The sequence below is a fragment of the Mustelus asterias genome, chromosome 19, assembly GCF_964213995.1.
Source record: "Mustelus asterias chromosome 19, sMusAst1.hap1.1, whole genome shotgun sequence".
Classification (NCBI taxonomy): Eukaryota; Metazoa; Chordata; class Chondrichthyes; order Carcharhiniformes; family Triakidae; genus Mustelus; species Mustelus asterias.
Window position 1 is genome coordinate 26,521,491 of NC_135819.1, and position 12,222 is coordinate 26,533,712.

At 45.0% G+C, this 12,222-nt stretch overlaps 1 protein-coding gene across 1 annotated transcript in view; it reads right to left on the reverse strand.

The window, feature by feature from the left end:
• LOC144507660 (dynein axonemal heavy chain 3-like) overlaps nt 1–12,222 on the reverse strand; it is a 459,789-nt gene that overhangs the window by 40,700 nt on the left and 406,867 nt on the right. Inside the window, exons 50-51 of the mRNA XM_078234817.1 lie at nt 7,524–7,701; nt 2,084–2,160 (exon numbers count right to left, since the gene is read on the reverse strand). Of these exons, the coding sequence (XP_078090943.1) occupies nt 2,084–2,160; nt 7,524–7,701 (255 nt within the window). The remainder of the gene's footprint in view (nt 1–2,083; nt 2,161–7,523; nt 7,702–12,222) is intronic.

Below are 12,222 nucleotides of genomic sequence, written 5' to 3' on the forward strand. Positions count from 1 at the left end.
CCTGCAATCTCTGACCGAGTAAACTGACCAACAATGACCCGTGATCCCTGTAAATTGGAGAAGGCACATTTGAGGTTGTCATTGGTGATCTGGCAGATATACAGCAACTATTTTCTATAAATTCCTCTCTGTTAAAGCTCAGATAGAGTGACTGTGTGGTGAAGCCAATATCATCTGGATATAAATTGTCCCATTGGTAAGACGCAGCATGGGTTCATGAAGGGAAGGTCATGTTTGACTAATTTGGTGGAATTCTTTGAGAACATTATGTGCGCAGTGGACAATGGGGAACCTGTGGATGTGGTGTATCTGGATTTCCAGAAGGCATTTGACAAGGTGCCGCACCAAAGGCTGCTACATAAGATAAAGGTGCACGGTGTTACGGGTAATGTACTAGCATGGGTAGAGGATTGGTTAACTAACAGAAAGCAAAGAGCGGGGGTAAATGGCTGTTTTTCTGGTTGGTGATCAGTGACGAGTGGTGTGCCTCAGGAATCAGTGTTGGGACCGCAATTGTTTATGATTTACATCGATGATTTGGAGTTGGGGACCAAGTGTAGTGTGTCAAAATTCGCAGATGACACTAAGATGAGTGGCAGAGCAAAATGTGCAGAGGACGCTGAAAGTCTGCAAAGGGATACAGATAGTCTAAGTGAGTGGGCGAGGGTCTGGCAGATGGAGTACAATGTTGGTAAATGTGATGTCATCCATTTTGGTAGGAATAACAGCAAAATGGACCATTATTTAAATGGTAAAAATTGCAGCATGCTGCTGTGCAGAGGGACCTGGGTGTCCTTATGCAAGAATCACAAAAAGATGTTTTGCAGGTGCAGCAGGTAATTAAGAAGGCAAATGGAATTTTGTCCTTCATTGCTAGAGGGATGGAGTTTAAAAACAGCGAGATTATGTTGCAGCTGTATAAGGTGCTGGTGAGGCCACACCTGGAGTACTGTGTACAGTTTTGGTCTCCTTACTTGAGAAAGGATATACTGGCACTGGAGGGGGTGCAGAGGAGATTCACCAGGTTGATTCCGGGGTTGAGAGGGCTGGCTTATGAGGCGAGACTGAGTAGACTGGGGCTATACTCATTGGAATTCAGAAGAATGAGGGGAGATCTTATAGAAACATATAAGATTATGAAGGGAATAGATAAGATAGAAGTTTAAATTTAAAATTTACATCTTATAAAATTATACTTAGCACATCAGATGTACAAGTTTCAAATATCATTTCAAACATTACACAAGTTCAAAGGTATCCCAATGCAGTCTACTTGTTGTTTCCACTGGCGGGTGATGGGGGAGAGGGGCACACAGGTTAAAACATCTGACCCGGTGCTGCCATTGCTAAGATTCTGGCAGCAATTTTCCCCCAAGTGGCTATTTAACTGCTGATCATTAGCTACCCAGCCAGCGGTATCGATCTCAACCCCCTCCTCCCACAAGAGCACTGAGAGGCAAGAACAAGTCTTGGAGTCTTCCCAGCATGATGCTTTGTAAAATACTCCCTCCTGCCTCCAAAGCCAATTCCTCACAGCTGATCGGAATCCACTCACAGTTTGCAATCCCTACACAGTCCCATCAACCCCAGTCTAACCTGCTGACTCCAGTTCTTTCTGAATGCTTAAGGTTCTTGTAATGTTACATTTTTGTTGGGTGTTGCTCAAGGAGATGCAGCGAGCTTTCTCCCAGCCCTCCGGGTGCTCCGGTTCCCTCCCACAGTCTGAAAGATGTGCTGGTTAGGGTGCATTGGCCGTGCTAAATTATCCCTCAGTGTACCCGAACAGGCGCCGGAGTGTGGCGACAAGGGGATTTTCACAGTTACTTCATTGCAGTGTTAATGTAAGCCTACTTGTGACAAAAATAAATAAAATAAAGATTTGAATCATATGAACTGTTCTCATTTTGGTTTCTTCCAGGGCTGATAGGGAGGAAGCTAGTCCAGGCACTTCGACCTGTTTGGTTTGAGACTACCTCCAGTGGGATATTTTGAACATTGCAATCTCTCAGAGGCTGAGAGATAATTGAGAACATAGTCAGTGAAAATGAAGTCTTTTTCACCAAATCGTTATTCACAAACTTACCTTTTCAATCATTTTTCCAGCGATTGGACCTTGCCCCTGGCCAAGCGAGATGGTTTGGAGACTTGCCCCTCCCATTCCTGAAACACACCGTGTAAATTTGAACATTCAGAAAACACTTTTCTCATGGACGGAGATATAAACTCATTGATATACTAAACATTCTGTGTATGTTATTCACTTCCTGTCCAAACACTTTACTACCTGTACCAATTTGTGATGTCCATATTAAAAATAGAAACTGCTTATTTAAATGGATTTGTCCATAAACTGTAATAATTCTGGCATTTAAAAGATTATTATGTTTGGAGCTGTATCTTAAAATTTAGAGTAAAATGAATTGGGTCGGGTGATTTGTTCCGCAGTGTGCCTGGGTAACTGATTGTTAATGAGGAATGTAAAACCAGAAAGCAGGAGTTTCGACAGGTCCTGTAGTAACGAGGAGCAGGAGAGAAGGACCCTAGAGTAATTGATATTAGTTGATATTAAGCATCTTCTTAAAAGTTTAATTTAAAAGGCTAAGTCATAACAGGAGAACTCAAAGCTGTGGTGGGTTCCTCCTGCTCTATGTGGGAAGCAAGGAACATTTCCATTCTCTGGGGCCAGCATGTGTCTTCAGCTGCAGCTCCCGGAAGCCTGAATTTTGGAGCAGGAACAGTGACTGGGGATACTGTGGGACATCAGCGAGGTGGAGAGTATCGTGGTTAGCACGTATAGAGGTGGTCACTCCACAGGCTAAGATTCCCCAAGCAGGAAGGGAATGCGTGACCACAAGGCAGAGGAAGAGAGTAAGGCAGATAGTGTAGGAATCTCCAGTGGCTATTCCCCTGCAAAACATATACGCTGCTTTTGATAATGTTGAGGGGAATGGGTGGCACAGTGGCAAACACAGCTGCCTCACAGCGCTAGGGACCCGAGTTCGATTCCCGGCTTGGGTCACTGTCTGTGTGGAGTCTGCGTGTTCTCCCCGTGTCTGTGTGGGTTTCCTCTGGGTGCTCCAGTTTCCTCCCACAGTTCCAAAGACGTGGTGGTTAGGTGCATTGGCCGTGCTAAATTCTCCCTCAGTGTACCCGAACAGGCACCAGAGTGTGGCGACTAGGGTAATTTCACAGTACCTTCATTGCAATGTTATTGTAAGCCTAATTGTGACACTAATGAATAACCTTTGAAAACTCTCAGGGGAAAGCAGCAACAGCCAAATTCATTGCACCATGGTTGGTTCTGCTGCAGAGGGGAGGAGCAAAAATGTGGAATGCAATAGTTATGGGGGATTCAATAGTAAGGGGAAAAGAGAGGCGTTTCTGTGGCTGCAAACGAGACTCCCGAATGGTATGTATAACATCCTGATGCTAGGGTCAAGGATCTCTCAGAGCTGTTACAGGGGGAGGGCGAACAGCCAGTGGTTGTGATACACATTGGTACAAATTTCATAGGTAAATAAAAGGATGAAGTCCTAAAATATAGGGAGTTAGGAAGCAAGTTGAGAAGTCAGACCTCAAAGGTAGTGATGTCAGGATTATGACCAGTGTCAAATGCTGGTCAGAGCAGAAACAGCAGGATATATCAGATGAATACATGGCTGAGGAGATGGTGTAAGGGGAAGAGTTTCAAATTCCTGGGATATTGGGACTGGTTCTAGGGCACGTGCGACCTGTACAAACTGGATAGATTACCTGGGCAGGACCGGAACTGATGTCCTCGGGGGAATATTTGCTGGAGAGATTGGGGAGGGTTTAAACTAAAATGGCAGGGAGATGGGAACCAATGCAAGGAGTCAGAGGAGGCGGAATCAAGGACATAAACAAAAGACGAAACTAAGGGGAATAAGAAATGTAATAGGCAGAGAAATCAAGGACCAGAATCAAACGGGACCACAGTGAAAAATAACGGGAATGAGACAAGTAATGTTAAAAAGCCAAGCCTTAAGACTGTGTGCCTTAATGTGTGAAGGATTCACAGTAAAGTGGATGAATTAATCACGCAAATGGATGTAAACGGGTATGATATCGTCAGGATTACAGAGTCATGGCTGCAGGGTGATCAGAGATGGGAACTGAACACCGAGGAGTATTCAGTATTTAGGAAGGACAGACAAAAAGGAAAAGGTGGTGGGGTGGCATTGCTAGTTAGAGGAAACTAAAGCAATAGTGAGGAAGGATATTAGCTCTGGCAATGTGGAATATGTGTGGGTAGAGCGGAGAGACACTGAGGAGCAAAAGAATGTTAGCGGGGGTTGTGTATAGATCCCCATACTGTAGTGATGATGTTGAGGAGAACATTGAACAGGAAATTAGAGATGCATGCAATAAAGGAATATCTGTAATTATGAGTGACTTTAATCTGAACATAGACTTGTCAAATCAAATTAGCACCATAGAGGAGGAATTCCTGGAGTGTATAAGGGATGGTTTTCTGGACCAATAAATTGAGGAACCAACTAGAGAGCAGGTCATCCTAGACTGGGTATTGTGTAATGAGAAAGGAATAATTGGCAATCTAGTTATGTGACACCCCTTGGGGATGAGTGGCCATAATATGATAGAATTCTTCATCAAGTTGGAGAGTGATGTAGCTGATTGTCAGACTAGGGTCCTGAATCTAAATAAAGGAAACTACGATGGTATGAGGAATGAGTTGGCAATGATGGATTGGGAATCCTTACCTGAAGGGATGATGGTGGATCGGCAATGGCAAATATTCAAAGAGCGCAGGGTGAACTGCAACAATTGTTCATTTCTGTCAGGTCCAAAAATAAAATTTAAAAAGTGGCCAAACCATGGCTTACAAGGGAAATTAAAGGTAGTATTAGATCCAAGGAAGAGGCATACAGATTGGCCAAGAAAACAGACTTGAGGATTGAGAGCAGTTTAGAATTCACCAAAGGAGGAGCAAGGCACTGATTACGAAACAGAAAATAGAGTACAAGAGTAAGCTTGCGGGAAACATAAAAACTGATTGCAAGTTTCTACATGTATGTGAGGGGAAAAAGATTGGTGAAGACAAATGTAGGTCCCTCACAGTCAAAGTAAGAAGTCTCACAACACCAGGTTAAGGTCCAACAGGTTTATTTGGCAGCACGAGCTTTCAGAACGCTGCCCCTACATCAGGGAACAAAAAAATGGCTGACCAACAGAATACATACTTTGGTTCTGTCTTCACAAAAGTGGATACAAAAAACATACCAGGAATGTTGGGGAGCACAGGGTTTAGTGAGAGGGAGGAACTGAAGGAAATCAGTATGAGTAGAGAAATTATGTTGGGGAAATTTTAGGCCGATACATCCCCAGGGCATGATAATCTACATCCCACAGTGTTCAAGGAAGTGGCCCTAGAAATAGGGAATGCATTGGTGGTCATCTTTCAATATTCTATAGACTCTGGAATAGTTCCTACAGATTGGAGGAAAGTTAATGTAACCCCAGTATTTGAAAAGGGAGGTAGAGAGAAACAGGGAATTATGGTTCAGTACTGATTCATCAGCTGAGGGGAATGGTACGCGGTAATCAGCAGGAGGTTCCCTTGCCCATGTTTGACCTGATGTCATGAGACTTCATGGGGTCCAGAGCCGATGTGGAGGACTCTCAAGGCTACTCCCTCGCGACTGTATACCACTGTGCCAGCATGGATAAATGTTCACCATCACATAGTGAACTTTAAAATTGCAAGCTTTGAGAAATTTAAGTTAGCTCAGTGAGTTTCTGGAAAACTCTTCAAATTTAGCTAACTTTTAGATGTTAGCCATCTTTAATTATGAAAAAAATAATTACTTTATGAAGAAACTGACTCTTGTGTACCACTGAAATTAGTTAATATTTCAGTTTACTTGTTCAAGCCTATTTTCAGTGATTTTAAATTGGATTATTATTCACAGATGGCTGATCAGATACCAATTCAAAATGTTTATTTTTTGTGATATTTCCATTTAACAAAACTATACCAGGTTACCATTTATGTTCGATTCCCTCCAATCCCTCCCAACCTCTGCAATCTTCTCTTACCCCAAACCTTCCCATTATTGCTGTCTTCCCTAGCTCTGGCCTTTTGCTCCAGATTGACTTTTATTCATTTGTGGGACATGGGCGTCGCTGGCTGGCCAGCATTTATTGCCCATCCCTAGTTGCCTGAAGGCAGTTGAGAGTCAACCCCATTGCTGTGGTTCTGGTGTCACATGTAGGCCAGACCAGGTAAGGACTGCAGATTTCCTTCCCTAAAGGGCATTAGTGAACCAGATGGGTTTCTCCGACAATCGACAATGGTTTCATAGAAACATAGAAACATAGAAAAACTACAGCACAAACAGGCCCTTCGGCCCACAAGTTGTGCCGAACACATCCCTACCTTCTAGACCTACCTATAACCCTCCATCCTATTAAGCTCCATGTACTCATCCAGGAGTCTCTTAAAAGACCCTATTGAGTTCGCCTCCACCACCACTGACAGCAGCCGATTCCACTCGCCCACCATCCTCTGTGTGAAAAACTTACCCTTAACATCTCTCTTGTACCTACCCCCCAGCACCTTAAACCTGTGTCCTCTCGCAGCAGACATTTCCACCCTGGGAAAAAGCCTCTGAGAGTCCACCTGATCTACACCTCTCAACATCTTATACAACTCTATTAGGTCTCCTCTCATCCTTCGTCTCTCCAAGGAGAAAAGACCGAGCTCCCTCAGCCTATCCTCATAAGGCAACTCAATCCAGGCAACATCCTTGTAAATCTCCTCTGCACCCTTTCAATCTTTTCCACATCCTTCCTGTAATGAGGCGACCAGAACTGAGCACAGTACTCCAAGTGGGGTCTGACGAGGGTCTTATATAGCTGCATCATTATCCCCGGACTCCTAAACTCAATCCCTCGATTGATAAAGGCCAGCACACCATACGTCTTCTTAACCACCTCCTCCACCTGCGGGGCCGATTTCAGAGTCCTATGAACCTGGACCCCAAGGTCCTTCTGATCCTCTACAGTACTAAGAGTCTTTCCCTTTATATTGTACTCCTTCATCCCATTTGACCTGCCAAAATAGACCACGACCATGGTCATCAGTAGATTCTTAATTCCAGATTTCTTTCTCGAATTCAAATTCCATCATCTGCCATGGCGGGATTCGAACCCGGGTCCCCAGAACATTAGTTGAGCTTCTGGATTAATAGTCTAGCGATAATATCACTAGGCCATCGCTTCCCCATTTGAATCACTTCACTACGCTGTCAGTTGCCTTCACTCCTTAAATCTCTCTCCGACTCACTCATCCTTTAAGATGCTCCTTTGACCAAGTTTTCAGTCATCAGCCCTAATATCTCCTCATGTAGCAGAGATTTCCAATTGGGATTGAACACACTTGTGTACAGGTCCTTGGGACTTTTGCCACATTAAAGGCTCAATATAGAGTCATTATTGAGTCATGTCTATATTTATTTCCTAAGTGTGACAATTAGCAATACCTTGTTCCTCGGCAAATTTCATAAGTAAGGCCATGGGATCAGCTCCAGCAGAAAGGACAAAGACCAGTGGAGTAAAGTGACTGGAAGCCTTATAGCTGTGTTGTAGGTCGAAGGTTGGAGGCTCGATATAAGCAGCACTCATTTTCTCTGAGATGAATTGCTGGATGGCTGGAATCATCTATAGAATAAGAAGCAGGAAATTAGCAAGAGTTTCAGCAAATTCAACCACTGGGCACATTGGAAAACATTCCTGTTTTTAACCAGGGACAGATTTAATTACATTCCACTCACGCAATGGAAAGTTCTGATTGTGTGGTGTGTCATAGAATTGGATATGTTATGGTTCAGGAGGAGGCCATTTGACTCATCGTACCCATACTGGCTGTCTGTAGAGCGAGCCAGACAATCCCATTCTCCTGCTCTCGGGCCGTCGCCCAGTTAGTTTATTTCCCTCAAATGCCTGCTCGATTTCTTTATGAAATCATTGATTCTCTTTGCTTCCACCATCCCCATGGGGAGAATGTTCCACATCACTACCACTCACTGTGTAAACTGCTCTTCATCACATTCCCCCCAATTCTTCCTCACATTCTGCTGGCATCTCTTGCCCAAAAACCTAAATCTGTGTCCCCTAGTTTTGTACTACTGGCTAGTTGGAACAGATTGCCTTTGATTATAGAACATAGAACATAGAAAGCCACAGCACAAACAGGCCCTTCGGCCCACAAGTTGCGCCGATCACATCCCCACCTCTAGGCCTATCTATAGCCCTCAATCCCATTAAATCCCATGTACTCATCCAGAAGTCTCTTAAAAGACCCCAACGAGTTTGCCTCCACCACCACCGACGTCAGCCGATTCCACTCACCCACCACCCTCTGAGTGAAAAACTTACCCCTGACATCCCCCCTGTACCTACCCCCCAGCACCTTAAACCTGTGTCCTCTCGTAGCAACCATTTCAGCCCTTGGAAATAGCCTCTGAGAGTCCACCCTATCCAGACCCCTCAACATCTTGTAAACCTCTATCAGGTCACCTCTCATCCTTCGTCTCTCCAGGGAGAAGAGACCAAGCTCCCTCAACCTATCCTCATAAGGCATGCCCCCCAATCCAGGCAACATCCTTGTAAATCTCCTCTGCACCCTTTCAATGGCTTCAACATCTTTCCTGTAATGAGGTGACCAGAACTGCGCGCAGTACTCCAAGTGGGGTCTAACCAGGGTCCTATAAAGCTGCAGCATTATCTCCCGACTCCTAAACTCAATCCCTCGATTAATGAAGGCAAGTACGCCATACGCCTTCTTGACCGCATCCTCCACCTGCGAGGCCGATTTAAGAGTCCTATGGACCCGGACCCCAAGGTCCTTCTGATCCTCTACACTGCTAAGAATGGTACCCTTCATTTTATACTGCTGCTCCATCCCATTGGATCTGCCAAAATGGATCACTACACACTTATCCGGGTTGAAGTCCATCTGCCACTTCTCCGCCCAGTCTTGCATTCTATCTATGTCTCGCTGCAACTTCTGACATCCCTCCAAACTATCCACAACACCACCTACCTTGGTGTCGTCAGCAAACTTACCAACCCATCCCTCCACTTCCTCATCCAGGTCATTTATGAAAATGACAAACAGCAAGGGTCCCAGAACAGATCCCTGGGGCACTCCACTGGTCACTGACCTCCATGCAGAGAAAGACCCCTCCACAGCCACTCTCTGCCTTCTGCAGGCAAGCCAGTTCTGGATCCACAAGGCAACAGCCCCTTGGATCCCATGCCCTCTCACTTTCTCAAGAAGTCTTGCATGGGGGACCTTATCGAACGCTTTGCTGAAGTCCATATAGACCACATCCACCACTCTTCCTTCGTCAATGTGCTTGGTCACATTTTCAAAGAACTCAACCAGGCTCGTAAGGCACGACCTGCCCCTGACAAAGCCGTGCTGACTACTTTTGATCATACTAAACTTCTCTAGATGATCATAAATCCTGTCTCTCAGGATCCTCTCCATCAACTTACCAACCACTGAGGTTAGACTCACCGGTCGGTAATTTCCCGGGCTGTCCCTGTTCCCTTTCTTGAATATAGGGACCACATCCGCAATCCTCCAATCCTCCGGAACCTCTCCCGTCTCCATCGACGATGCAAAGATCATCGCCAAAGGCTCCGCAATCTCCTCCCTCGCCTCCCACAGTAACCTGGGGTACATCCCATCCGGTCCCGGCGACTTACCAACCTTGATGCCATTCAATAGTTCCAACACATCCTCTTTCTTTATGTCCACATGCTCGATCCTTTCTGTCCTCCGCAATCCAGCAGTACAACCACCCAGATCCCTTTCCACCGTGAATACCGAGGTAAAGTATTCATTAAGCAGCTCCGCCATTTCTAACGGTTCTGCACAAACTTTTCCCCCTTCACCTTTTAAGGGTCCTATGCCTTCACATCTCATCCTTTTACTCTTGACATATTTGTAGAAAGCCTTGGGATTCTCCTTAATCTTACCCGCCAAGGTCTTCTCATGACCCCTTCTCGCTCTCCTAATTTCCTTCTTAAGCTCCTTCCTACATCGCGTATACTCCTCTAAATCCTTAACACCTCCTAGCTCTCTGAACCTTCTGTACGCCTCTCTTTTCTTATTTACCAGGTTCATCACAACCTTCGTGCACCACGGTTCCCGTACCCTACCAACACCCCCCTGTCTCATCGGAACGTTGTCATGCAGAGCTCCAGACAAACATTCCTTGAAAATCCTCCACTTTCCTTCGGTACTTTTCCCCAAGAATGCCTCCTTCCAATTTACCCGTCTAATTTCCTCCCTGATGACACTGTATTTCCCTTTGCTCCAGAGAAACACTTTCCTAGCCTGCCTGACCCTATCTCTTTCCAATGCTATCGTGAAGGAGATAGAATTATGATCGCTATCGCTATCAAATCTCCCTTCAAACTCCTTTGCACCAAGGAGAACAACCCCAAGTAACATAGGAACAGGAGTAGGCCATTTGGCCCATCGAGTCTGCTCCACCATTCAACTGACTGATGATCTATCTCAACACCATTTCCCGCTCTATCCCCACAACTCTTGGTGTCATTAGTATCTAGAAATCTATTAATTTCAGCTTTGAACATGTTCAATGATTGAGTTTCCACAGCCCTCTGAGGTAGAGGGCATCCTCGAGTGAAGAAGTTCCTCCTCATCTCAGTGTTATGGATGCCCCTGTGGACTAAGGGACATAAAGAATCATAAAGTAGGCTTGAATACGTCAATACTGGGAGCTGTTTATTGAAGATGTTCACTCATTCACAGTCAGGTCTAAGGCTACCCAACAGAGTCCCACAATGGGTGGAGCTCAAGGGTCACCTGACCCAAACTCTTAAAGGGGCAGTCCGCACCCCAAAGCCCAACATGACAACATGGCCTGCCCCTTGTCCTGAGACTGTGTCCCCTGATTCCAGACTCACCAGTCAGGAGAAACATCCTATTCGCATCCACCTTGTCTCACTCTGTAAGAATGTTGTAAGTTCCAATGAGATCACCGCTCATTCTTGGATATTCTAGAGAATACAGATCCAGTTTCCTCAAACTCTCCCTCTAAAGCAATTAATCTGGTGAACTTCCGTTGCACTCCCTCCATAGCAAGTAGATACTGAGATAAAGGGACAAAAACTGTGCGCAATACTCAATAAACACAATAGTTTATCTTCTCCAACCTATCCTTGCTGCTCAAATCCTCAACCCTGGAACCATCCTAGTAAATCTCCTCTACACCTCTCAAGGGTTCTCACATCCTCTCTAAAGTGTGGTGATTGGAACTAGACATGTGACCTAACTGACCTAACCCGAGGTTTATTAAGATGCAGATAAATTGCCTGCTTTTTTACCCTTTATCTCTATATATAAACACCAAGTTCCAAATGCTTGGGTAATTATTTTCTCAATATGTCCTGCCACCTTCAAAGATTCATGTACATGAATCCCAGGATCCATGGTATTCTCTTTCGGACGGTGTCATTAAGTCTATGTTGCCTCTCCCTATCCTTTCTGCCAAAACACATCACCTCACACTTCTTCATTCAATTCCATCTGCTATGTGTATGCCCATTCTGCTGGCCTATGTCCTGTTGCAGATGATTGGTATCGTCCTCATTGTCACACCTCCAACTGGTATCTTATTAAAGTTTATTGATTAGTCACAATTAAGGCTTACATTAACACTGCAATGAAGTTACTGTGAAATTCCCACACTCAGGCACCTGTTCGGGTCAATGCACCTAATTAGCACGTCTTTCAGACTGTGGGAGGAAACCGGAGCACCCGGAGAAAACCCACGCAGACATGGGGAGAACGTGCAAACTCCACACAGACAGTGACCCAAGCCGGGAATCGAACCTAGATCCCTGGCGCTGTGAGGCAGCAGTGCTAACCACTGTGCCACCGTGCCACCCATTTATGATGAGAGAATGCAGAGCTCTGAGATGCAGAGGGATCTGGGTGACCTAGTACAGGAATCACAAAAGGCTAGATACAGGTGCAGCAAGTAATTAGGAAAGCTAATAGGATGTTATCATTTACTGTGAGGGGTATTGATTAAAAGTAGGGAGGTCATGCTTCAGTTGTCTGGGGCATCTGGAGTATTGTGTACAGTGTTGTCTTATTTAAGGAAAGATAAAAATGTGTTAGAAGCAGTTCAGAGAAGA